We start from the raw sequence: 27,127 nt of genomic DNA on the forward strand, positions 1-27,127 counted from the left end.
TTTTCCTACTTCATCTGTCTTGGAGATAATTTTGCATTGAATTACCCCGAGTGCAGTCACAGGAGCTCTGCTGGGTTTGGGTTTATTGGAGGGTTGATGTCAGAGTTAAAAAATGTTCCTGGGAGACAGTGAGATTTTTGGAATGTCCCGGTATCCTTGACTTTTCCCAAGCTGTCTGCTGGCATTACCTCATCAATCTGTGTTAGAGGGAACAGCAAACATGTTAAACAATACCTTGCATTAAAAGCCCTGTTATTAAATTAAAATACAGTTCTCTTTAGTGGTCAGTAACTTCATTTTAATCAAATTCCACTTCAGGCTTCCTTTGTCTGGGACGTTGCTCTTGCACAATGGGAAATATCTGAGCACAGCACCTGAAAATAATGGACACGTTAATATCCAGGAGAAAAAAAAACCTAGACAGAAGATTTAAGTTGTGAGATAAAGTCTGGGGAGATTTGATTTTATAAGCCAGGGAGAATTTCTTGCTAATTCGGTGATTTTTGGTGAAAAAGCAGGAATTATTCACATGTACAGCTCAGGAGCTGTTTATTGTGTCACTGGTTTAATAGCACTGAGGGTGATGTGACTTCACAGTTCTGTCTACAAACAGCTCATAAAATACTCCCTGTAGTAATTAAACAAACAGAGGCAAACGTGGCAGGAAATGGAGAAGCTGCTCATGGAAAATTTTGAATTTTTGAGGATTTTTGGTGGTCGCTGGAGCACAAAAAACGGTCCCAAGGTGGGTGGTGGCAACAAACCTGGTTGGGAGGAAGGAGGAGACACGGGTGGGTTTGGGAGCTGGAGCTGGGGGGAGGCTGAAACCCAGGCTGGGGAGGGTTTAGAGGTGCTGGGAACTCCCTGGGCTGGGAATCACCAGCCTGTTCCCCCAGTTCCTGCTCAGAGCCCTTTGTTGCTGCCCCAGTGCTGGGAGAGGGTCCTGTTCTCTCAGCTGCTCTGTCCCTGAGCCTCTTTTGGGGTGCAGGAGCTTTGGGTCCTGTCCCTTGAGGAACAGTTTAACTGACTGATTTTACCCCTCTGTAAAGCTGCTTTTGGGCCCAGCCCAGCCCGTTGCAAAGATTTAATTACTGTGGGTTTTATTTTGGCTCCTCAGTCTTTGCTTTTTGGTTTTTTCACCTACAGCTGCAGGGCTGGCTGTGAAGTCACACTGAGCAAAGTGCTTTTAGACACGATGATGTTTTCCTGGAAGTGGCAGTTTTTAAATGGGGATTAAGAATTCCCAGAAAACTACTTGAAGAAATAATTCTCAAAGCACAAACCATCCACAGAGCTGTTGCCCATCCATTCTGGTTAAATGTTCAGAAAGAATCTAATTTTTGTTTAATTCAGCCTGCCCTGTTTGGTGAGCATCACAGCTTCAACAGGCACCTAAAACATTCATAAAAATTCATAATTCATAAAAAATATCATGTTTTATTGCACGTGGCCTTCACCTCCAAAGCATCTGAATTCAGTGGCCACATCCCTTTGGGAGGAATCCCACCTTTTTACCCGTGGTAAATCAGAATCCCAGGATGGTTTGGGTTGGAAGGAACCTTAAAGATCATCTTGTTCCAACCTTTCCACGGGCAGGGACACCTTCTACAATCCCAGCTTGCTCCAAGCCTTGTCCAGCCTGGCCTTGGACACTTCCAGGGATGGAATAATTAGTTGATAAAGTAATTTGAAGTTTACATGCAGTGAAATGCATCTAAAAATTTTGCCACTTCCACGGATTTTTACCCACGAGCGAGACCCTGCAAGGTGTAATTCTTCCAACTCTGGAAACCCACCCAAAAATATCCATGAAGGGTCTTTATCCCGATGTTTTTTGTGGGACACATTTGCCAGCCCTGCAGCCCCGTGGGAATGATGCCCATCTGAGAGAACAGCAGGTTTTTGGTCACAGGCACTGGAACTGTTGCCTGGACAAACCAGTTTCCTGCTGTTTATTGTGCCATAAATCTTTGTTCACAAGTTGCTCCCAGTCAGTGCTGGGGAAGGAGCCTGATGTTCCTTCCCCCCAAACAGCACAAATGGGATCACAGTCCCTGGTGGGGAGTTTGTTTAAGGATTGTCAGGGTTTTTTTGGTCAAAAATCGTTTACAGTCCAGGTTTAGGTTATTTCTTCAGAGCGCAAGTCAAGGAGTGATGAAGGGCTGCACCAGGAATCTTGTCCTGGGGTGGGAAGAGCCCTGGGTTTGATTCCCTGGTTTTTGGCAGCCACCCCCACCCTCTGACAGCTGGACCTTTGTTCTGCCCCAGCCCAGGTCCTGCTGAGCTGCTTCAAAGGACGTTTTGAGAAACAGGTTCCAGTCAATGCTTAAAACAAAACCTGTGTAGTAGAACTCAGCAAAAGCAACCTGAAGTGGCTGAGGAGGTGGAGAGCAGAGACTTCCCAACCTCCTGAGAGGGATTCTGGAAGGTTACATGGATCCACCTCACACTGGTTGGTTCAGTAACTCATTTCCCCTGCCCCAGCTCCATCAGAACCTGTGGGACTGTGTCCAGCAGAGCAGCTCTGCACAAATCAGGCTTTAGAGCCTTCAGAAGGGCACAGATGTGGAGGAAATGTGAGCACCTCTGGAGCTGAAAACCTTCAGTGCATCACAGCAGAATTATAGAAGTTTATTTGCAAAAGGCTCGGAGGATTTAACTCCCAACAAGCAAGTTTTCTTTCCCCTAAATTAGTACCAAAAAAGTCTTTAAAATACAAGTAGGAGTTTCCTTGCTCAGAGCACTGGGGAGCAGAGCTGAGGAGGGGCAGGTCAGGGGTGTTGCTGGTGCTATTTTTGGAAGCCTTGGTTTAACAGTGGCCCAAGGAAAGCCCTGCAGGCTCAGTGGGATGGGAGGGCCCAGGTGGGAATGTCAGATGGGGGACCTGTTTGGCTTGGTGACTCCAGGGAGATTTTCTGTCTTCATCTCCCGAAGGAAATGAATCTCCAGGGAGTCTTTGAACCCTGAAGGTCTCTGTCCATCCTGCCCTGAACCAGATTTATTTTGTGCAGCTTCAGAGCCCCGAGGGTGGGTGAACAGCTCAGCTCAGGCCCAGCTAGGGCTGCTCCTGGGGAGCCCAACCTGCAAAGGCTCTCCCTGAGCCAGGCCTGGGCAGCCCCAGCTCCAGGCTTTCCCTGAGCCAGGGTCCAGCTTTCCCTAAGTCAGTGCCTAGTTCAGGCTCCCAGGTTTCTCTGAGCCAGGCTCCAGGTTTGGGGTAGCCCCAGCTCCCAGTTTCCCTAAGCCAGAGTCTAGTTCTGGGCAGTCCCAGCTCCCAGGTTTCCCCAAGCTGGGGTGCAGGTTTGGGTGGTCTCAGCTCCCAGGTTTTCCTAAGCCAGGGTCCAGGTTTCCCTGAGCTGGGGTGCAGGGCTGGGTAAGGCCGAGCCCAGAGCAGGTCCTGGCGGTGCTGCAGCCCCGGGAAGGGGCCGGTTTGAATCCTGGGAGAGGTTTTATCGGCACAGGAAATGACAGCTCATTAAACCCGACCGTTGGGTGCTCAGCCCGGGCTGCAGGCACAGGAACCTCGGAGGGCTCCGAGGAGCTGGAGAGGTGCTCTGCTCCCACGGGAATGCAAATGAACCCGCTCTGCTAATTGTCCAGGGGCACCAAAATACTTCCACTGGAAGCTGGTTTCAGTGGTTTATAAAATGTCTGACTTCCAGAGAAGTTGGTACCACTCAAATACCCAAATTCGGTGCCTCTTCCTAGTGTTTTACTGCTTTGGAGCTGCAGGATGGGTTTCTCTGTGTTCTCCCAGGGGAGTGGAGAAATGGGAATTAATAAATGGGATGGTTTAGTGATGTTTTGCATAATTGTGGGGAGGTGAGAGCCTTTGCCCCTCTGGCCTGGCTGTCAACAGTGTGATTTAAATCAACTATTTTAAAAGATTGGAGGTGCAGGGAGGGAAAAGTCCAGCCCAGAATGTCCCTCCTGCCTTTGGCACATCCTTCGGTGCCACTCTTTTGTAGCAGGGATAATCCCTGTTTGCTGCAGGAGGGCAGAGTCCCAAACCCTCCAGGGTATTATTTCCAGCAGAAAATAAACTTCATGATCAAACAAGACTTCCACGATTTTAAACCCCCGTGTTTCTTGACTGGGGCTGGATCCCAGTTGTTCCCAGGAGCTGCTGAGCTCAGTCTGTCAGGCTCAGAGATGCACTGAAACTCTTATTTACATTTTTAATTTCCCCCAGAATAACTGGAGTTTCAGAACAGCTCAGAGTTAATCAGCTGCTTCATCAGCACTTGCTGCTCGAGCCTCTTGTCAATGAGAAGCTCTAATTAGCAGTGAAAGCCCCATTAATGCTCCCAAAATGAGACCTCACAGTGGCTGCTTCTTTTTTTTTTTTTTTTTTTAAATACTTGGCAATTCTGACATTTCTCTCTGGAAAAGTGGGCAAAAAGTGGGCAAAACCCCACGAGTGTTTTTGTAAGATGGGAACTTTCTATCCTAAACTGGGCTCTGGGAGATTTTTAGGGAGTTGTTGAGTGAGCCCTGCCCTTGAGCTTTAGCACAATTTGGGATTAATTCCCTGAGTGTTCCCAAGCTCTCCAAGCACAGGGTAAGAGATTTCAGGAACTCGAGAGCAACCTCTGCTCCTGAAGATCTCGTCAGATGAAAACGATGCCTTTCAAAAGTGCAAATATCATGATTAAATGGTATTAAATAAGTATTTTTAGTATCAGTAAAAATGCATTGACTGGAATATCAAATAAATTCCTGCTTTTTCTTAAGCACAGGGGAAACACAGTTTTTCTCCTCTGGGTTTGGTGCCTTGGAGAAAACTCCTCCCTGGGGTTCCAAAGGTTCTGTTAAAAGGATTTAAGTTCCCCCAAAAACCTTTCCTCCCACTTACAGTGACAGTCACTCTTGGAAAAGCAAATTTATAAATTGTCCAGTGGATTTTAAACACGTTTTTGCTGGAAAGAGAATGGAAGTTTTAGGGAGTCAGAGCCTGCAGGTCTTTGGTGTAATTTTAAAACTAATCCTGAAGCAGCTTTGCTGAATCTCTGTAATGTGGTGCTTTGAATAGATGGGAAGTTTTGGTTTAATTATTGCAAAAAACAGCTTTAGAATTTTTAATGTGGATAGAAATTGTAGCTTTGAGTTAAAGACAATAAATCCTCATCTGTTTAATTACAAATCCCAGGTGACAGTTCTGAGAACGGGCTCCAACGGTGGTTTCTCAGTGAATCAGAATTCTGAGTGATGTTTATATTTTAGTGTTGGAATTCAAGTCGTGTTTTTGACTGAAATGTTTTAGTTTTCATGAATTTAGGCTGCACCAAAGGCTGGTGCAATTGTTTGGAGGTTTGTTCTCAGTTTCAACTCCTTGTGGAACATTCAATTTTAGCAGAGAATCAGAAGGAATTAAACCAAAAATTGAATGTTAAGAGTTCCTAAAACTTCTTCTCAGTTACACTTAGTTGTAATTCAATTAAATAAAACTGAGTTTTAAGACTTTTAGGTCTAAGTTATGTCTACACTTGGATATCAGGTGACATATCTGGGGAGATTAAATGGTTTAATTTTGCCAAAAGAGCACAAGTAACCAACACTGTCCTGCTGAAATGGGATGTCAAGGATTTCATCCCCAGCACTGCAGATTCAGGATTTTCTAGATGTTCCTCTGCTTCGTTTTGCTCCTTATTTAAATCTGGGCACATTTTTTTTTCCAGTATTAAAGACTCTAGAAAAATTGCAGAATTTTAGAAGCCCAGGTGCTCACATTCAGGGTCTTGCAGTTGTTTAAAACAGCTGTAACAAAGTTAATTTTGTGCATTTTTAATTTAATTAATTTAAGTCATAACCGTGCTCAGAAAAGGAAAAAAAAAAAGTGAATTCTTTAGTGAGAAAAATTTTGAAATTCGGTGTCAGTGCAGCAGGAGCTGTTGAAGCCTCTGAACTTGTGTTTCTTGGCTTTATTCTGTGTTTAAAGCTAATTTAGCACCGACTTTGTTCGGTTTTCAGGCAAAGCCCGAGTCATTTGAACACTCTCCTGTTAATCATTCACCCCTCGCCATTTAAATATTCCTCATTTCAGAACCAGGCACGATTTAAAAGTGAACCATTACCTTGCTGGAGCTCTTGAGGAAGGCAGAGAAACCTCAGAACGTTCCAAGGGTGACTCGGCCCCAGCCCCGACTCACCGGGAGAGGTTTTTCCCGGGAACGGTCGGTGCCGAAGGGCCGGGGCTGAATCCTGGAAATCCTTTGGATCTGTGTAAAACGTGTCAGGGACGGGCTGGAGTCTCTGGGGTTGTTTTTTTTCCCCCCCCTGAAATTTCAGCAGCCCCGGGCACAGAATTTCCTCCCCCTGGTTTGTCTCATCCCGGGGGTGAATCATGAGGGAAGTGGCCCTTTTCTGGGAAATCTGCTCCCAAAAGGCGTTTGCCCCCGGCCATGAAGGAAATCCATTGAGAGCAGCAGAATGAGGCACTTTGTTTCTTCACTCGGGGCCTTTTCTGAAATTCCTAAAATTAGAAAGTGTTCTTTTTTAATTGGGCTCTGGCCTGGAAAAGGGAATATCGTGTCAAATGAGGAGGGAAATAATTGGAGGGACTCAGAGAGATGGTCACTTAGAAAACCTGTTGTTGGATGTGTCCTGGTGTGTGGAGTTGTTTTACTGAACACTCCCTGTGGTGTGAAGAGTTAAAAGTGAAGCACTGAAAATTAGGTGAGTTTTCAGTGTAGGAGATCACATTGATCTCTTTAAATTTAAAAAATTTAAACCCAGTTAAATATAAAAAAAAAAATAATTAAAATCTCCATTCTCTTTGAAATTCAAGTGGTGTTTGTCAGTGGTGGGAGTTAGGAGGGAGTGGTGGTGGATGTTTGTGGATCCAGCCTTGGGAGCCTCTGGATTGTGTGTTCACACAGCTCAGGCCGTGCTGGTGACAATTTATTCTGGGTAATATTTGAGTTGTGGGGTTTAATATTTGAGTTTCGGGGTTTTATTTAAGGGTTGTGACCATTATTGAAGGGTTTGGATCTCATGCTGAAGAGCAGAGTGGGTGGATTTAAGGCAAAGTTGCCTGGATGGGTTTGTTGGAAGCCTGGCCAGGGGGATTTGAGGGGAGGTCAGAAGCTGCCCAAATTCTAGGGTTGAATAGTTGAGTTTTGGGGTTTTATTTAAGGGTTGTGACCATTATTGAAGGGTTTTGGATCTCTATTTGCTGAATAGCAGGGTGGGTGGATTTAGGGCAAAGCTGCCTGGGTGGGTTTGGTGGCAGCCTGGCCAGGGGGATTTGGGTGGAGGGCAGAGGCTGCCCGGCGGTACCACCCTCACCCTGAGAGGGCTCCGAGCTCCCAAACGTGACCCTACAGCAGGAACAAGGTGTTCAGCAGGTCCCTCGGAGCCCGCCCTGTGCCACCCAGGCTGGCACGATGCAGGGCAGGGCTCCGAGCGCCTCTTTGTTCCTTTGTTAATCCCTGCCCGGGGGAGGTGCCGCAGGATTTGCTCACGCGTTCCTTTTGGGAAGGGATGACGCACAGATTGTCCTAATAAGGACTTTGTTGGAGAAAGGGGCCGTCTCCTCGCAGGAGAAGGGGCAAGTCATAGGGCGAGCAGCCTCTTTTTTAACCGGGGGATGACACAAGCACAAGTCATTTCCTTATTAATCGGTTCAAACCAGTTCTTACAGGAACTGCTGCTGATAAATGTGGGACTTCTCCGAAGTCATTCATTTGCCTCCCAGCACTGCCCCAGTGCTCAGCTCCTTCTCCTGCCTCCAGGACATGCTCCAGCTCCCGGCTCCTGCCCCCCTTCCCGGCGCTCTGCTGCTCACAGAGATTTTTTTCTATTTGAGCACTTTTGGAGGATCTGGGGAAAGATCAAAAGATGAATATTTTGCTTTATTTCGTGGGGTTTCTGTTTTCTCAAGTGTCTCAGGAGTTCCCTCCTGAGCTGTAGCTCAGCCTGAACTTTGCTCTGATTAGGTAAAGTGGTAAGTTTATTAAAAAAAAAAAAAAAAAAAGGAAAAAAATCCAATGGTTTTTTTTTGGTTTTGTTTTTTTTTTTCCTCCCCTATTTTGTCTTGTTCTCTGGGATGAACTTTCCATCAGTGCTATTCCAAGTATAGGTCCTTCTCTTCAGAAGCCATTTCAAGAATATCTGGAAGCTCAGAGGATAAAACTTCACCACAAGTCGGACGGTGGCGTTCCACAGGTAAGACCCTCCCCAGCTCAGCCTTTCATGTGTCTGTTTTACCAAGATCTGCACTGACCCGAGCAATGGAGATAAAAATCTCACTTCAAAATCAACCTGGGAATTAAAAACTACCCTGTAATCCTGTGAAATTGGATTTTAAAATTCCCCTGTAATTGTGTGAAACTGGATTTTAAACTTAACTCTGTTTCAAACTTACTCTGTAATTGTACAAAAATTGGATTTAAATCCTTTAGAGAATAAGAAAAAAAAAATAGAGCAAGACTAGTGGCAGTTTTTGCCTCTCTGCATTAGCTGCCTGTTTGGAAGGTTAAATTTAAGGAGGAAAAAGTTGCATTTCCATGTGAAGGGGTAACAAACTGTGCAGCATCAATGCTTCAGAGGCCAGGAGGGTCTGTGGCTTAGTGGACAGTAAGAGAAATAAAATCCTCAAGCCTTCAGTGTTTGAAAGGAAAAGAAAACTACGGTGTTTAGAGCAGGTACAAGAGGCAGAAATTTCCTTTCATACCAAAAAAAAAAATTAGAAAAAAAATATTTTAAAAAACTTACCCTGAATTTGCAACGGGACAGAGCGACTTGGACGTGAAATCCTTGAGGGTGCTGAGGCATTTTAGATAAAATCCGTGAACCTAACTCGGATTTCACGTGCGATATTTGTGGCTGTTATAAATGTTCTTCTGGCCATTTCTGCCCACGAAAGAGCCTCGGGAGGGATCGGGCTGGAGTCGCCGAGCAGGGAAGGGATCGTGGGCAGAGCAGGGAAGGGATCGTGGGCAGAGCGCTGCTGCCCTCCTTTGACAGGAGAAACGAGGGAAGAGTTGCCATGAAAAACGCTGGAAGCGGGACCGGCGAGGTCACTGGAACTTCCAGTGGGATCCTAATGGGAAGATAACACGGAATGTGCAGTTTAGGGAAAAAGAAAACATTGTTAACCAATGACCTGATTGTTTGAGGAACATGACAGGGAATGACAGTCAGGGGTTGCTAATTCCAAACTCTAAGAATCGTTAGTGGAGCGCAAACAATACTGGGAATAATAAATCACTTTGGGAGCACCCCGGGAATGAGCAGGGATTCGGGAATGAGCAGGGATTCGTCATGTGGGTTTGGCAAAGCCTCCTGCATTGTCTTTCCAGGGACCAAGGGCAGCTCTGCAGAGGGACCTGCAGGAATCCCCTCAGCCTGTGCTGGGTCCCTGCTTTGGATTTGAGGTCGGGCTTTTCCCTCTCCACTGCCTGTCTGCTAATCTCCATCTTCCTCCTCCTTCTGTTTCCTCTCTATAGGGGGAAAACTGGCTCTCCTGGATGTTTGAGAAACTGGTGATTGTCATGGTTTGTTATTTTATCTTGTCTATTATCAACTCCATGGCCCAGAGCTACGCCAAGAGGCTGCAGCAGAAGATGTACTCTGAGGAGAAAACCAAATGAGCTGGAACAAACCCCCTCAGGGGGTCCTGGCAGACACAGGAATGACACAGCTTTTCATATGGTTAAAAAATCAGCATTATTCAAAGCAGGGGAAAAACTTTTTAACATCAATTTTCAACTAGAACAAAGTTTTTATTTGATTTTTTTTTGAAAGTAATTTGGATATTAGAGCAAAGGTTTCACTGACAAGCTTATAAACATTAAGGTAAGGTGTGAATGCTTCATGAGTCTGGGTTGTGTTGTACAGGATGGACAATGGGATGTTCAGTGGGGTTTTACACAAATGTTGTCCATCCAAATTACTTCCAAACTGGATGATTTCATACTCTCCATTTCCTGGGTTAACTCACACTGACCTGAGGGCGACTTCTCATTTGGAAGGGTGGCTTGTTTTGCTTTTTCCATGACTTTCCAGCCCATCACGATGTAAATAACTGAGTACAGATTGGATACAAACTGTTGCATGTCCCTCCTGGTAAGGCTGTGCCGTTTGAATTCCCACTGTCCCATCCATTGCACGTTGGAAAAGCCACCCTGTCCAAGTCCGTGGTGTTATCAGAGGTGATTGATGTCAAATGCTGACGCCGACATTTTTTATTCTGTATATTTAGAATGAAGTTAAGATAAAACTTTATAAAGGCATCTTTGATCATTCCAGAATTTCTTGTGTCAGTCTTTTTAAGCTCTTTCTTTCCCTCTCCACTTTTGGATGCTCAGTTTCTTTCTGAAGCCTTAATCCCGTGAGCTGCACGTTCACTCAGCCTTCCTGCACTGATGGTGCTGAAACCCTTTGGGCTTTTTTTGTTCTTTTTTTTTTTTTTTTTTTCTCTTTTCTCTTAAGAACTTCTTACTCAGCAAAGGCAGCAGGAAGGACATCCCTTGCTTGAAGCACAGTTAAAATAGGCAGGTTAAGCAGTGAACAATATTTATTCTCCTCAGATGTTTGCCCCGATCCCAGAATTGTGGGCAGTGGAGGAGAAGAGAGGGGGAAGATTTAATATTCCAGCTGCAAGCAGATTTGATGTCCAGAACAGAACTTTAAAGAACCTCAACCTTATGCTTTTCAAGTCAGATATTTTCCAAACCTTGTTCTGAACCAGTGTGTGTGTGTGTCAGCTCTCATATCCAGGAACAGAACTAACATTAAAACGGCTCTTTTCCCTGTTTGGTCCTTCCATCTGTAAATATTTGTGACCTGTTGGTTTGATTCCTGTCCTGGGGGTAAGTAATGATGAGTTTTCTCTCAGTGAGTGTTGCTCAGAGCAGGTTAGACCCTGCCTGGCTGAGCTTAGGCTGGGCTGGGGCAGGTTTGGAGCCGGGGGGAGCTGGTGTGTGTCCCGTGCTGCGAGTGTGCCGTGGTGTTCCAGCTGCTCCATCCCCACCATCCTGTCGGATAGCTTATCAGACTGATGTTGACTGTTGGATCTCATGGCAACAACAGTCGGTAGGCTGTCTGACATTTTGGTATCTCTCATCTGACCGTCCCCTCATCCATCTCCAGCTGTTCCATTGAGCATCGGGTTGGGTTTAGCTCCGAGGAGGAGTCACCGCCGCAGTTCTGCATAACAAACATCCTTTATTTAGAGTTTCATCTCAGCTGTGTGTGAGGTTTGTACCTTGTTTCTCGTGTTTGAAGTTTTCTCTGAAGCCAACAACCAGAGCAGGGAGGCTGCTCTGACAGAGCTCTGAGCAGAGTGAATTTGCATATCTAAGGCTCGGGAGGAGGTGCAAGGTGGTCAAAAGCACGAAGGCCATTCGTGTGCTCCTGGTGGTTTTTAAAGGTGAACACTATTGCTTAAATTCTCCACTTTCTTTTTTTTTCTTAAATCTTTTCACTTTTTGGCCTAAATAAGGTCTTTGAAAATAAAGTAACAAAGGTCTTCTAACACAGTGCACATTCCAAAAATCACAGCTCTGCTTGGTACTTCACTTTTCTCAATCTGTGGAAACTCTGGAGTTGCACTTTTAGGGGATCCCAGCCCAGAGCTGTGTGTCCCGTTCCCCTCAGGACACTGGAGCAGTGACAGCCCTTGGCTGCTCTCCCCAGTTCTGGTGGCAGCTTTTTTGTCCTCAGATTCACCTGAGGGACACGGGTATTTATTTACCTCTCTCAGTTCTGGTGGTGTCTCCCTGGCAGGGGGTGACACATTTACCTGTGTGCCCTCAGGCTGAGATGAGGAGACTCTGTAACAACAACTAAAAGAGAAAAAAACCCTCTTCCCAGAGCCTGAGCCAATAAACTGCTCCTTTGGGGGTCTCCTTAAAATCCTGCCTCTTGCCTGCTGGAAAATCCCTGGAAAAACAGAGCTTTCTCCCACTTTTAGTTCAATATGTTTACATACATATAGTGTGAAATATGTATATGTCTGTTGTTCTTCAGCTTGTGTTCCATGTGTCCATTCCAATAAGCTCTGCTGTTATTCTGAAGCTTTCTAACACTTATTTAAAGAAGGAGCTGATGGTTCTACCTGCTCCTACCTGTTCAGCTGCTGGGAGATGATAAGACTTGGTAAAAGGTAAAAAAAATATCATAGAAATGAAAGTAAAACTAATGAGATTTTTCAATGGATAGTTTTATGTTTGCTTAAATAAACAAAGAAATAATGTTTCCCAGTGTTTATTTCAGCTGGATTGTTTCCACTCTGTATTGAACTGGGTTGCTAACACTGTGACATTTGTTGTCTGGAATGAAGACACATCTGCAGCTGCATTTTTGTGGCTTCAGAGACCTGGAGTCTTTCAGCATTTCACCTGAAAACATGGATTCTGCTCCCTAATTCCACAGCTTCCTTTTGCTGTCCGTATCTTTAGTCAGGCATTGGAAGCAGTCAGTCATCTCCTTCAGTGTGTTAGGGACAAATCCAAGGGGAGCTCTTGCAGGAGAGACAGTCTGGGCACAGGTCACTATTTTTAGCTGCTGTCTCTCAGTTTAGACACTGAATAAAGCATCTTGCTTTTTTTTTTTTTTCTGGGAGTTACTGAAAATCACACGGAAGTAACAGCAACTAATTGGTTGGTTAAACCTCAAAGATGACTTTGATGTGATAGAGATTTTTTCAGTCTCGTCTTCTGTGGGGTGTGGCTGAAGCTCTCTTGCTTTCATGAGAGGAAAATAGAAAGTAGCACATCAGAGCTCAGGTCAGGTAGGGCTGAAACTCCTCCTCCTCTTGATTTTCCTGCCCGAAGGTGTTCCCTGAGGGCGGTAGGAAGGTGGCAGAGCTGCCCTGCCCCAGCACTGGGGACTGTTGGGGTCAGTGCAGCTCAGTCACAGTGCCCGTGCCAGCCGAGCCACGAGCCCGTGGCAGGTCAAATCCTCCAGTTCCACGCTGGAAAACAGCCAGGAAAGCTCCTGCTCCCTGTGTCTGTAGCTCCTTCCCTCAGTCCCGGTGTCCTGCTGTGTTTCTGCTCGAGCAGCTCCCTCTGAACTCCCCCGGCTGCCTGTTCCTGCTAAAAGGTCCTTGTCATTAACACTTGACAGGGGCTTAACGCTGGGCCCCAGAGTCCTTCCCTGCTGTGCCTTTGGCTTTCGGGATTTGTTTTGTCACAGTGTCACCGCAGGCACAAGCGCTGGGGATGTTTCCTTGATTATCAAGCACAAATATAAATATTAGTGAACCAAATTGATCGCAGGTGTAAAGATAAGTGGGGGCTGGGGGTGCTCCTGGGAGGTAAAAGCCATCGGTTTCCTTTGAAGCACGTGGTTAAAACATACTTTGTAATCAGCGGTTAAAAGGCTGAATGTGATTTTAGATAAGGCAATTGAAATGGCTCTTTGAGATTTAAAATTCTGGAGGTTTTTCCTGTAAATTTGAAGGTTTGGGGGTTTTTGGATTTATTTTTTTTTTTTTTTGAAAGGGAATAAGAAAAACCCAAAAGTACTTCACTCAAATTGCAGCCCTCAGTGGGAGTGGGAGGGAATCCTGCTGGGCTGTGACCCCTGGTGGGAGCAGGTGAGGGATCAGTGCTGGAGCCTCCTGGGTTCCTGTAACCTCAGGAAACAGGGAGTGAAGCAATTGCCTTTCCGTGAAACACCCTCTGATGCTCTGGCAAATATTTGCCTGTGCTCTGGCAAACTCATTTTTAGAAGGATTATACTGAGAAACTCTTTGAGCCTTCTGTGTGACCTCCCTAATTCAAGTGCCTAATTGAGGGCACAGAATGCTGGCATTTATTTCTTTATCCATTTCACTTGCTTACTGATGCATCCACTCTGCTTTTGGGAGAGGCAGCAGAACAATGCTCTGGCAGTGGTGTGGAGGGAGAGGCTGAACAGCCCGGGGCACTTGTCAGGAGAGAAAGGAGCTCAGAAACTGTCCCTGCTGTTATGTCACCTCCCAGGTACAAGCAAACAGCAAGAGCCCAGCAATGTGTCAGGAATTCAGAAAAAGGGGATTTTGGTCAACAAAGCTCACTGTTGCCTGTGCTGGGTTTAAAGGGAAGGGGATGTTGAGGTTATTCAGCTCATTCACTGCTACTGGTGTGAAACAAAGGTGCAAAGTAACCTGTGGAAGGGCCAAGCTTGGGTTTAGTTTGCTTTAGCACTGCCCTTTATCGTGCTGAGGGGGGTTATTATGATGATGATTATTATTATAGCATTGGCTCCATGAGCACAAAATCAAAGGTCACCTTTCTCTGGAGCTCGTTTGAGGAGCTGCTCAGATGTGGGTGAGTGTGAAGATCCTCTGTGTTTCAGGGGAGTTCCTCCCAGGTCATTGTTCCTCTGCTTTTCCAAGAAGCCTGACTGAGTTGCCCTGGCAGCTGGCAATAAGGAAGCTGGCAGCTGCTTCCTGCTGAAAGGCGGGAGATGGGAGCTGGCACTCACATTGTTCCCTGGGATAACGGCCCTGTGGCCACACCCGGCTCCTCTGGCCCTGGAAAAGGGGAGTTGGTGTTTCTGGGGAGTGTCTGGAGAGGGCTGTGCTGGCCCTGCTGGAGGGGCCCAGCCCGGGAGGGCTCTGTGCTTCACCCACGGGATTTAAGGCACAATCCACCGGGTTTGGTGCAAATCCTTGGAGCACTGATGTGTTACATGAGGCTGTGACCACACATCAATCTGCTGTAGGGTGTCACCTCTTCCCTTCCTTGGGGACCAGCTGATCTCTGGCATTTCCCAGGTCCAAAGCCCTTCCACTGGAAGGTGTCAGCTCTGACTGGCCCCACCTGTAAGAAATTCCCAAGAGATCCCATGCAATTCCCAAAGCTTGTTCTATCCACATGCAGTGACCTCATGGTACCTCTGTTCTCCTCCCACTCCCAGGAAAAAATCTGGCAGTTCTCTTACAGAAGCTGCTGCTGATTAAAACACACCAATACCTTGTTCAAGGCCCACACTGAAATGCAGAAATGGAATTTTGAGGGACTGTGGCTTTCCTGATACTGCCCTTTCCATCCGGTGACTGAAAAAGCAGGTTTGTGTGCTCAGCATTTTTCTGTGTCCAAAAGAAACTGGACCTGCAGAGATTTACACATTTAGATTTGCAACATAACAAACGCTGCCATTTTCACAAAACCTCTCTGGCCTGCTTAGAAACCACCCTGCTCTCAGTGCCTCTTGCTGCAGCTGTTTCCTCGAGAGCTGGAATATTCAGGATATTTTCACAACAACAGGTTCCATTGCTCATATTTCTGGATTTGTGGGTCTGTCCTCAGCCCGGCTGAGCTCCTGTGACATCCAATCCCACGGGTCCCTGTGTGAGGGCCCAGCTGAGGAGCAGCAAGGAAGACACTTTCAGGATGGCTGGAGCTGGTGTTCAGTGGAGTTCAGACTCATGGGTGCCAAAGAAATGTCCAAAGCAGTATTTCTGCTGGATGTGTGCTGATCCAACTGGTGGGTTTAGTGCTGTTGCCTCCTTTAATTTCCACCCAAACCTGATTTAATCACTGGTGCCTGTGCACAGCCACCCTGTGGCAACTCCACCGAGCAGCAACTGAGACCTTGGGGCTGCCCAAGAGGAGCAGGTGCTGCTGAGAGGAGTCAAATAATCCACATCCTTTGGCAACAGATTCCAGCTGTGACAGATCCTTCCAATTAGTGAATAAGGAAAGGGGTTAAGTGTTGTTTGGAAGAGCCTGAGAGCCCTTGGCTAAGGCTGTCCCTGATGTCTCCTCCCCTGGTCCTTACTAGAGCTCTCTCTGCCCTCAGTACAGTGATTTTTGGACAAGTCCAGGCCTGTTGACTGAAGTTTTGTCCAGCTGGAAGATCCCACATGTTCGTGTTCCCTTCCTAAGGTGGCTGAAGAACGAGCTCTCCTTTCCCAGCACAGGCTTGGATCTGTTTTTATGTAAGAATACTCTGGGTCTGGGGAGGAGCCTGATTAAATCTTTATAGAGGAAAATAAGGTGAAACTCTGAGTTTAGTGGCTGGGAGGGAGGGAATGGAAGCTTTCTTCTTGGGAGAAACATTTAATTGGATATTGGTTGCCAAATTAATGCCTTTAACTTCAAATAACAACATAAATCAGATTGCTGACTTAGCTGACTCACAGGTAGTGCTACAGGCTGAGGCTGCAGCTCCAGCCAAGCCCAGCCAGGATTTGATCCCACCTCCAGTGGGATGGGACTGGTTTCCATTTGGCTCCCCTGCCACGCTGCTGTCGATGATCTCTCACAGATTGGAGGCTGCTGGGCAGAAGTTCAACTCAAATCATGCCATGACCACAATGACACCATTCCCAGGCAGCTCAAGTGTTATTTTTTGAGCCTTAAATAAACACGTGGAACCAAACACGGTCAGTGCTCAGTTTGGCAGGACACACCCATTTAATGCAAACACACCACGAGCAGTGAAATCAAAGCCCCAGCAACGTTCATTCTGCCTTTTTTTGGTTTAACCAGTGGCTTCTTTTAGTTAGCTTCTCTGCTTACTACTCTTACATTTAAAATAGGAATTTGGGCCTAGAGAGCACCCTCATTTTGGTTATTTTTCTATTTTACTGTGTAACTGGGTGTATTTTAAATTTTTTTTTTAAGACTAAGAGAAGGTTTCTAGCACCTAATTCACCCAGATAAGTACAGATTGTGCCTCTGCTAGAAGTCACAGTTTAGAACCTCTCAGGCTTTAATTAAGGTTTAGATTTCTTCCATGATCTTTATCACGGGACACATTTATTTTAAAAACCGCCTTTCCATTTCCTAAGGAGCAGGAGCAGCTTCACTGATCTCCTCCCTGAGGCCGTTTTCACCCTGTCCAGGGTGCTCCCCTGGGCCTGGCAGGAGGATTTGTTTGGAGAGCCCCGGGAAGGGGTTCCTGGATGTGCCGAGGGAAAGGGTTAAGGGGCAGGTTGTGCTGATTCACGGCCGTGTGTGACTCACGTCCCCTCCCGCGGAGGGGAAGTGCCCGTCTGGAGGGACGGGACCCGCACAATGTGGGCTCCGAAGGGACCATTGTGAGCTGCGGCTCCGCTGAAAGAGCCGGAAAAGCTCCCCGGGTAAAATTCGGGATTCTCAGCTCCGCGGCCGGGCCGGTTCAAAGCCGAGGGTCCGGAGCGTGGGCAGAGCTGGGGTGGGAAGCAGAGGCTGCAGCAGGAAGCTGGAATTTGCTGCCTTGGCGAAGCTGGGTCCGGGCTGCCCTTGGAAGCAGCGGAGGAAAGGCAGCAGCTCAGTTCCTTTTGGAAGCTTTTTTTGTGCTAAATCGGATCCATGAATCACTTCCCTGATGACTCCTGTACAGGTTTTAAAGTGGTGTCCAGCAAAACTCACATTTCTTCATCTGAGAGTGTTTCTTTTTGGATGTTTAGTCTCTCACTTCACAATATTTATCCAGACTAAATTTCTTAGCAAATGCAGAAGGAAGTGAATAATTCATCCTTTTATACCTTAATTTCTCCCAGCAGTGTATCAGCTGGTAATTTGAATATAACTTTCATGTTGATAAATTCCTGGTTGGTGTGGGAACCACAGATTTTTTTTCCCCCTTATATATTTACCCCCAGTTTTATCCTTCCCATACTGGTAGTGAGTCTGACCTTAAAGAACCAATATCTGCTTATAGCCAAATAAATCATATCTATAAATACATTAACTACTGTCACTTGCCACTTATTGTGTTTAAAATATTTTAGGTTATTGAAGGTTTTTGTTTCTGGGTTGGAATTTTTTTGGTGATTTGTTTGGGTTTTTTTGGGTTTGTTTGTTTTTTTTCTGTAGTTGGAGTCCTTGAATCAACTTCCAAGTGAGCTGCACCTGTCCCTCCCAACAACAATAGTGAGGTTTGGTGCATTGTTCCAGGTTTATGGACATCCTGTGGGGACTTTGCCTAAAACCAGCAAGGTCAAGGCCACTGATTCTGTTGTTCCTGTCACTGAGCCATTGGCTTGTGCTGACCTTTGATCCACCTCATTAACTTTAATTGCTAATGAAATAAAGGCCCTCTTCCAGGCTCTGACTATCCCCGTGATTAATTTTATCAATAAAATAGAAAAGTACTGCTCCACCTTCTAATACAAGTGTAAATTATGACTCTTTGATACCAGCTATTCACTTCCTGCCACTCTGATCCTCTGCACATCCTGGGGAAAAAAAAAACCCAGAGGAATCCTGTCATAGATCAAAAACTGAAGGCTGGGTTTGGGAAAGGGTGTGAGAATTTCAGGACTGAGGTCAGCAGTGAAAAACAGCCACAGGAAGAAGCCTAGAGATGCCTCAAACAGCTCCTGTCAGGCTCTGGCAGAGCAGTGGAGGGGATTATAACAGATAATGCAACATTTACACTTTTGTTTTCAACTCTTTTTTTTTTTAATATTTTTGAGAAACCTCTGTCGTCAAACTTTGGCTGATGGTTGTGATCCTCTATTGCTGCTTTTAAAAATGTTGTTTTCACGTGGAATTAGGAGTGTTTTCCCTGAATCCTGACTGTGAACAAGTCCTTACAGAGCAGCCCTTGCTAAGCAGTGATGACCCTGCTGGCCTGGCTGTGTCTGTGAGCTGCAGAACCTTTCCCTCTCTGTTTTCTTTTGTTAAATAAGGAAATCTTCATTTTTGCTCTGGGGTTGTGCATCTCAGCTGTGTGCTGTGTTTCCTGACATGGCATCAATCCTGCCATCAAACTTAAACAAAAAAAAACCCCTTCCAGTAACCTGCTGCATTACCTGGAAATCCCATGAGCCATAACTGATAAATATGGGGCTGTGTCATCCACTGAGCACCTGCTGCCTTTGCTTCATGCTCAGAATTATAAATACACGGAGATAACAGGTTATTTCTGCAATAAAGTGGGTTATGGTGCTGCTGGATCAATAACCCTTTGCTCTCTTCCTTGTTTCTCAGAGGACTTATCTGCCTTTAGCTTTTTAAACACCTCATTTACCTGTTCTGTGGGACAGGAGGAGGCATTGCTGGGACTTGGCCCTTGTTCCAGACGTGCAGTTCCCCATTTCTGATCAGCCTGGGATCTGTTGGGAACACCAGGGACAGGGGTGTCTGTGTGGCTGAACATCCTGGGCCTCCTGCAGGAGGGAGAAGCTCACCAGGGTCTCCTTTCCTGACCCTTTGTTCCTTGCAGTGCCTGTGCTGTTTGTCTCAGCTTGTGCAACCTTTCCTCCAGTTTCTTTCTGTGGAAAATACTCAAATTAGACAATAGTTGAACAGGACAAAAACACCCCCAAAAAATCCCTTTGGACCAGAGCAGTGCCCAGCTCTGAGCTGCCATCTTTCAGTTAAAAGTTTCAAGGCCTGGCAAGAAATGGCACTAAAAACCTAAAGGGACGCTCTAAAATGTGAAATTTGTCAAGGGAAAAGTCCCTGAGACTGATTTGGTTTTAAACTCTTTTATTTTTTAGCCTGTGGGATTATTTCTAGGGGGGGGGAGGAATGGCAAGAATTCCCCAAACTCTCCCTGCCATTAAGTGAAAAGCTGACAGAGGCAGGAGGAAGGTTGGTGTTACAACATAATCCTTAATTCTGGACTCTTTTATTCTATATTTATATATTCTTATATTTATTTTAATATATTCTTATATTTATTTTATATTTATATACTCTTATATTTATTTTATATAAATTTAAATATTATATAATATATATACATATATATAAGAAATATATAAATATTATATATTTCTTTTATTCAGTGTGTGTGCCTTTCCCAAGGGATTCAATCCCTTCCTCCTTCCAGGCTGGTGCAGCTGCAGCTTCCAGGGCACCACCTTGTGGTCGTGGTAAAACTTGTGCAAAAAAAAAAACCCCAGACAATTCCTTAAATTGCCTTTTGAAATTTAAAAATGTATTAAATACGATATTGCTGTGTCCTGTTCTATTTGAAATCTAGCAGCCATCCTCCTGCCAAATATGTTTAAATAAATAACGAATTAATTAAGTTCTAACATAGAGGAAGAGCAGTTGTTTTGCTTAAATGTGGTGTGTGTATAACAGAGCCAAGGCCTCTGCTGTGCTATAGGGATTTATTTTCCAAAGTTTTAGGCACAGGGAAATGGTGAGAAAAGGATTTAATTAACTATAACCTCTAATATAACTTGAGGATGACAGGAAAATGAAGAAATCTTTGTATTTCTCTTAACAGATGGTTCAAAACTTTTGCTGTTTGGTCAAAGTTAAGGTCCTTAAAATCTAATTTAACCTGATTTTGCTTTAAAGGCCCAGGGGCCACAGTGTTGTATCTTGAGTCTCAAATGGATCTTGGATTAATAATCCTGGCACTGCTGTTTTATCAGCATTAAAGCATTCTTTGGGCAAAGTGTTACAATGAAAATTCATGATAGTTTATACTAAAGTGCCAAAAATTATGTTCAGAGAGGTAGCTACAGTGCATAGCAAATGTATTGAAAAATAGATATTTATTAGATATATTAAATAAGAATAATACCTGCCATAGGAATATATTCAGCTCAGAGTCAGTTCTTGCTGTTCTAACACACACACACACTGCTTTCAAGACTGAAAACCAGCTCCAGCCCAGACATTTCCATACTTCAGGAAGTTAATGGGAGGTTTTCCAGTGCTGGGTTCTTTCAGGTAAAAGCTCTATTTCTGACCATTTAAAAGAAATAAAATCAAAGGGTGGTGTAATTGGAGATAACTTGTTCCAGGGTTGTGAAGCTGTCCAGGAAATCTTCCTCTTCAATTCCAAATTTGGTGTACTGGTGAATATAAGCTCTGTGTGGGGAAGGATGGGTAAGACATTGGAAATCAGGGGGGAATCTGACACATATTGGATATTTACTGTGAAAACCCCAAATCAAGATTGGTTTCCACTCTATAACTGTGCTGGTGAGTTTTTACTGTGCTCCCTCAAACTCATTTTGTAATTCCTACTGATCAGTAAGTCCTGACTTGCTTCCAGTAGTTTTTATATCTGTGCATTGGTTGAGGAAACAGAATTGCAGCTAAAAAACCTGGGCTCAGTGGGAAATGGAAGGGGAAGTGATTAATACACACCAATCCCCTCAGTGCTGCTGACTGAGCCAGGAAGTTTTTTCCAGGCCTGTCCACAAGCTGGAAACTAAACCATCAGCAAAAGAGCTTCTGTGTGTTATTTTTAGGATGGTCAAATTGGAATGCACTAAATCTGGGGAGTTTTGGGACTGAGAAAATACACTGAGAGCACTGCAATCTGTGGTCTCACTTATTTACAATGATTTCTCTCCCACTGAAGATACTGGCAGTTATTAGTGAAGTCTCAGCATGACTCTTTTCACTTACTTGGAAGCAAACATATTCCAAGCTTTTCCCACAACGCTGTCGAGAGGTTTCAGCAGGAACTGGCTGTTGCTGACCAGAGAGGCAGACTTTTCATACTTGTTAAATGCTCTTGGTGTTCTCCAGGCATTAAAAGCATCCTGAGGTTTTAGCCATGATGTGTACAGGGAGGGATCTTGGAAACTTCCTGGAGCAGAGATAAGACAGCCCTCTTGGTAAATGTAAAGCTGCAAACCTCTGCATCTTGATCCCAGTTATCCTGTGTGACCTAATCAAAGCTTGGCAGATCAGTTCAGGCCTTGGGAAAACTCTGCAGAGATCAGCCTGCAGAAAACAGAACTTTGAAACAGACCCCTTGGATTATCTAGAAGTGCTCTCTTGTGTCAGTACTGCATCTGCCAGCCATGCTCATCACTCCAGAAACAGCTAAATGTATTTTCAGGCAATAAAGCCAAGAATTGCATCAGATACACAGATTACAGGCTCTTCCTCCTGCCCTGAAGTGCTTCAGGAAGCTGCTGCAAAGACAACAGCCCAAAGCAGTTGGACAACGTGGCCTTGGACACTAAACTGTTTCTAGAGGGAATATTGACCTTTAGTAACCAAACAAGTGGCCTTGGGGTTTTTTTACTTGGATCAAATGTGGTGTAAAGAAACCAGAGAGATGTGAAACAAGAACCCCTGAGGTTTGGGGCTTTTCCTCCTTACCCAAGTCCACGCTGTGCACATCTTTTCCTCTCAGGATAACCAGGTTGGCAATGGAAGTGTTGAAGTGCAGTGGCTTCTTTGTGGAATGGCTGGAGGGGGTGGAGGAGCCTGGAGGAGGTGGTCGGACTTGCCAGTCAATACCTGTGAGATTTTGGTAAAAAAAAAGACAGAAGAGATAGTTAATGTTTGTGAAATGTGGATTTGGAATAGCTGAAGAGGCAGATGGGAACTATCACTGTGCCCCACACTGGAGTTTGTAGCTGCTGCACTTTAATTAAGCAGCAATCACACAGTTCCCAGGGAAAAGCAGTGCTAATCCAGCAGTATTTTCCTGGTAGTCACTTGTCTAGCAGAGAAAATGATACCTGTTTCTATCCTTAGCAATTGCCAGCCCATTCCCTGCATAACTGGAAGCTATAACTGAATTCCCATGTAAATGATAGGGGAGAGCTGAGCAGCATTTTCATGAGTAGAAGGTGTAAAAAGAAAACACAGAAATCCCAACCCAAAGAATGTTCCAAGTGAAGGATGTAAATTAAGTGCACAGCCACAAACTGTTGGTTTGGTTTGTGTTTTCAGTGGCTCTAATTAACTGAGATGGCTGGAAGCAAAGGCAGGAGCAGGCTGAGGGAATGGTTTGAGGAGCAGCTGGAGGCAAATTCCTGCTGAGGGCTCTGAACTGACTGAAGGGAGCTGCACTAAACAATCAGCTTTATCTCCCTTGGAGAAATGAGTGAGGAGAGGGGAGGGAATGCTCTGTACCTTCCTCCATCTGGGCATGAGCAATGAGCATCTGCCTCAGATGTTTGATGAGCCCAGGCCAGCTGAAGGTGCTGTAGGGGAGGGAGTTCTCAGGAATCTGAGGAATGTTCCGGAGACCCAACATCTTGAACTCGGGATGTGGGACCAGCGTCTCCATCAAGTCTCCTGGAAGGAGAAATCAACAGCTGCTCACAAAAAAACACTGCCCAGGGTGGCTAAAACAGGAGGAGAGAGGGAGGAATGTTACAAAGGTTTAGCAATTTCAGACAGAGCAATGCAAACTTGCTCTGTGTTACTAAATTAATAGCTCTGATTTTACAATTTAGACTTTTCTCACTTCTCAGAATCTCCACGACTCTGGGCACTGCTAAAGAGATCGACAGACAGATGGGAAAGCTTAATTTTGGGTAACTTTCTCTAATTCCTTGAGGGTATAAACACCAGCCTGTTGCTCCCAAGTTGTCTGCTCACCTGTTTTCTGCCTGAGCAAAACACAAAACTTTCAGATTGTTTCAGTTCATACAAGTTTCTGACCCCAAGTGAAAGGTGAAGCTCAGCCCAAAAGCACTGACCTGCACAAGTCTGTAAATAGGTACAAGGGTGTCTGTGATCACTTGGAAAAGCAGAAACAGGGTTCTTCTGGTGAAGAATGAAAGCAGAAGTTGGGGGGTTTATTTCTGACTCTGCTACAACATTGAGATTGGATTGAACTTCCTAAATTTGTCTTTTCCTCCACTTTGCCTGCCTGAAAACTTGGGATGTACCCAAATAGTTGAGTGAGGAGACTGAAGAACTTCAATTCACCCCTGACCTGACTAGAGAGAGGTGTGTGAATGACATGGTTTGGTACCCAGTGGGTTCCTGCTGTAGTTTGAGCCCCCCTCTCCTGGGTGAACGGGCTGGAAAACGCTGCCCAGCTGATGTGCAATGACTTGGTTCACATCCCTGAAGGAGATCTGTTTGATGTTCATCAGCTGGGCACAGATCCTGTGGATGACATCGTTCTCGTGGACAAGGAGGGCGTCTGAGGACCGGTACAGATGTGACAGAGTCAAAACAGAGTTGTAGTTTTGAACAATGACCTGGGAACAAACAAACAAACAAAAAACCCCACACAAATCAGAGTCAAACTTAATCCCTTTCTAATTTATAATCCTCTGGCTGCTGCTGTTTCCTCAGCTGAGATTTAGGAAGTGATTCATTTTCTTTGCCCGAGTGCAGAATGAGGTCAGGAGCTCAGAGCTTTTCCAGGGAAAGAGGGCAAGACCCATGAAAATCAGGTTATCCATCTCTCTCCATCCAAACATGCTGGAACAAAATCTACCTGGGAACTGATTGTACTGCTGAGATAAGATCCCAACAGGAGATTTCTAGTTCTTGTGAAACTGCAGCACTTCAGCACTTGAATTATCAAGAATTTGTTTTGGTGAAATCACACGTACCAAACATCAGGCAAACAATCCTTTAGCTGTCTTACTTAGTCATTTGAACTTTGTAAAAAAGTAAAATGTACTTATTTTCCTTCTTATTTCTGTTGTAGGTATTTTATTTAAAAGTAAGCAGTGATCATAAACTTAAAAATTCTCTATAATTCTATATAAAAAGGTAATGTGACATTCACCTCACCAGTGCCATAGGGCCAGATAACGTGGTTTAGGATAAATGAGGTTGGAAAAGCATCTCTCAAGCACTGGGTCACAAACGCTCCCAGGCCTGACCCTGTGCCCCCAGCCATGCTCATGATGGTGAAAAATCCTCCCAGTCGGTCACATCTCTCTGCTTCTTTCTGCACCAGATCCATGATTGATTCCTTGTGTCTGGGCCCATGGACAGAGTAACTGGGGAGTAACAGAAAAGCAGGAAGGTGAAGTTATTAATTAAGCAGATTTTATTATTATTATTATTATTATTATTATTATTATTATTATTATTATTATTATTACTTCTATAAGCTTGCACTGTCATCCATTCTATCTGCACTAAACAATCCTTAGCTGTGATGTTCATTTTGCAAAACAGCTGTTTATAAACTGGCCTTATTGTTTCCTATTCTTAAATATTCCATTTTAAAATGTCATGTTTTCACTGCAAAGCAGCGAGGCCCTGGTACAGGTTGCCCAGAGAAGCTGTGGCTGCCCCATCCCTGGAAGTGTCCAAGGCCAGGTTGGAAGGGGCTTGGAGCAACCTGGGCTAGTGGAAGGTGTTGGGGTTGGAACTGGATGAGCTTCAAAGTCCCTTCCAACCCAAACCACTCTGGGATTCTGTGATTGAAACACCAATTTCATCTTGCAAAAATCAGTTAAAAAATTACACTGCTATATATATATTTCTACTTTAACTTAAAAATAAATCCTGCTCCATACTAAGCTGCACTCCTAGAGAGTGTAAACAGCTCCCTTGCCTCCACAATTCCCTTGGGAAGCCTGGAGCAGCTCTCCATACCCGTTGGCCCAGTTGTTCCCAGAGCCTTGCTTCTGGCAGAAGTGGGACTGGTTGTTGTACTTCCAGCAGCCAGACCTGGTAGCCATGGATAAGGTTTGGCTGATGACTTTGGGCTCCATGTCAACCAGCACAGCCCGGGCCACAGGCACTGCAGAGGGAGAAAAACAAAATTAACAATAATGTGCCAATATGTTTAGGTAAAATGGATGGATTTGGATGGATAGCATGTCCCAGGTTGTATTCCTCCCACCCACATTATCCAAGCCATTAGTGGAACAGCACAGGCAGCACAGAAAAGATCTGGCCATGCCCATGTGTTGTGCCAAAGACAAACTGAACTCCAGAGTTCTCTTTCAGGGAAGAAACCACTCAGTGTGTTTGATAATGTCAAATTTGGATCCTGTGGGTCCTACTCTGTGGTGTGATCCATCTACAGCAGAAAATGCAGATGTTTGGAAGGAAAGACTATGTTTTGTTTCCAGCTGTGCTACTGGGAAACTGGCTTTGTCTTCTCACAGCCTTCACTGCACTGGTTCTGCTTCCATGTGTGCAGCAGTGTTGTGAGGGCAGAGGGTTAAACAGTCCTTCAAGACTGAAGGTAAAACTCATTCCTCAACCGAAGGCAAAAGACCTGTTTGATTTCTGTGTCCTGAAAACAGACCCTGTGTGGGGAACAAAAAGCCCTTTTAAAGCTGTACCTCCAGATTCCTCCTCCCAGAAAAACCTCTCCTTGCAGGCATCCTGGTAGGATTGGTTTTCCTTCTTGGAGCAGAGCCCGTGAGTGCCACGGATGTCGCTGCACAGGCAGCAAAACACCTCGTGCCCAATCTGGTTCCCACACTGCCCAAGCTGGACTGTGACTATTGACATCCTTCTTCAAGCCTGAAAAAGAAATGATGTCTTTAGTAATTGTGGAAAAGACAGGGGGGAAAACAGTTCTGGCAGGTTTCTGGTCCGTTGTGCCATTTTTTGAGGATGGTTATACCACAACCACTGGCTATTTCTGGGGAAAAGCTGCCTGACAGCACCTTCTCCTGAAGGCCAAAAGAGCACAGATGGCAGTTTAAAGGGAAGCAAGAGCTGTTTACTGCTGCTTTGCATCTGGAGGGAGCTGGAACCAGCCACACAGCAAGGGAATTGTTCGTTTTCTTCCTTTTGCTCAGTAGGGCAGGATAGAAAAAAATGATTGTAACTCAAAGTTATCGGACTAGGATGTAAAAGCACAATAAGAAAGCACCACATGCCCTTAGAAATGTTGAGCCTGTTCAAAATTGTAGCCGATTTCCAGTCCTGTTCTGCTCCAGGCCTGATGCCAGAGCCTGCTGAGGTGACAAAAGGATTCCCTGGAGCGTTCCCCTTGCTTCCAGCACACAGAGCAAAGCTTTTGCCTCAGTACCGGCGTGATTTGACATTTTTCCCCCACTCAGCATTTTACAGCAGCTCCGCTTTCTCACTCTTCTATTCACAGAAACAAGGGCAATTTTTTTTTTAAACTCCGGGCTGCAGTTCCTCATTGCCACCCCAGCTGTGCCGCAGCATTCCCGTACCAGCATTCCCTGGATGGCTGCCGGTGCCTGTGCCGCGTTCTGCGGGCAGGTTTGTGCTAATTTGGATCGCGGTGCGTGATTCCAGCGCCGCTGCCAGCCCGGGGGTTGCTGCGAGACCGAGAATAAACAAACACGTGAATTATCCTCAGGAAAGGCTCGTGTCCGACCCGCGCGACACCGACCGTCCCAGCCGGGTGTCCGTGCCCGCAGACCCCCTCAGGGGCCGTCCCTCAGGGCTCCCCCCTCAGAACCGCCGCCATGTTCGCCCTGAGCCCGGCCCGGCCCGCCGGACCCTCTGCCGGCATCCCGATCCTCGTCCCGATCCCACCCCAGTTCCAAACCCCGATCCCAGTCCCGATTGTCCTGATCCCATTCCAGTCCAGATCCTGATCCCATCCCTGTCCCGACCCTGATCCCATCCCACTC

General features: G+C 45.5%; 2 protein-coding genes across 13 annotated transcripts in view; one reads left to right on the forward strand and one right to left on the reverse strand.

The window, feature by feature from the left end:
* VMP1 (vacuole membrane protein 1) overlaps positions 1-10,753 on the forward strand; it is a 58,615-nt gene extending 47,862 nt beyond the window's left edge. For all 4 annotated transcript variants that reach the window (XM_027660173.1, XM_027660174.1, XM_027660175.1 and 1 more), the window contains 2 exons: positions 8,061-8,163; positions 9,447-10,753. In XM_027660173.1, the coding sequence (XP_027515974.1) occupies positions 8,061-8,163; positions 9,447-9,590 (247 nt within the window). In that variant the 3' untranslated portion in view covers positions 9,591-10,753. The remainder of the gene's footprint in view (positions 1-8,060; positions 8,164-9,446) is intronic.
* TUBD1 (tubulin delta 1) lies at positions 7,106-27,067 on the reverse strand. Of its 9 annotated transcripts, XR_003530407.1 has the most exons (13): positions 26,702-27,067; positions 25,853-26,036; positions 25,155-25,302; positions 24,334-24,550; positions 23,563-23,794; positions 22,713-22,877; positions 21,951-22,091; positions 21,246-21,429; positions 20,410-20,699; positions 19,074-19,138; positions 18,895-18,979; positions 8,713-9,040; positions 7,106-7,818 (listed from the first exon to the last, which is right to left on the reverse strand). XR_003530407.1 is itself a non-coding variant. In XM_027660172.1 (9 exons), the coding sequence occupies exons 2-9, from the start codon at positions 26,022-26,024 to the stop codon at positions 20,597-20,599; spliced, it is 1,362 nt and encodes a 453-aa protein (XP_027515973.1). In that variant the 5' UTR covers positions 26,025-26,036; positions 26,702-27,067; the 3' UTR covers positions 19,991-20,596. The 9 variants fall into 9 exon arrangements, 1 of the variants encoding a protein (XP_027515973.1); XR_003530412.1 differs by having other exon boundaries at positions 18,895-19,134; XR_003530406.1 differs by having other exon boundaries at positions 18,895-19,138.
* Between the last annotated feature and the right edge of the window lie 60 nt (positions 27,068-27,127).

This window comes from Corapipo altera, unplaced genomic scaffold (assembly GCF_003945725.1).
Source record: "Corapipo altera isolate COAL_440 unplaced genomic scaffold, ASM394572v1 271, whole genome shotgun sequence".
NCBI classification, from domain to species: Eukaryota; Metazoa; Chordata; class Aves; order Passeriformes; family Pipridae; genus Corapipo; species Corapipo altera.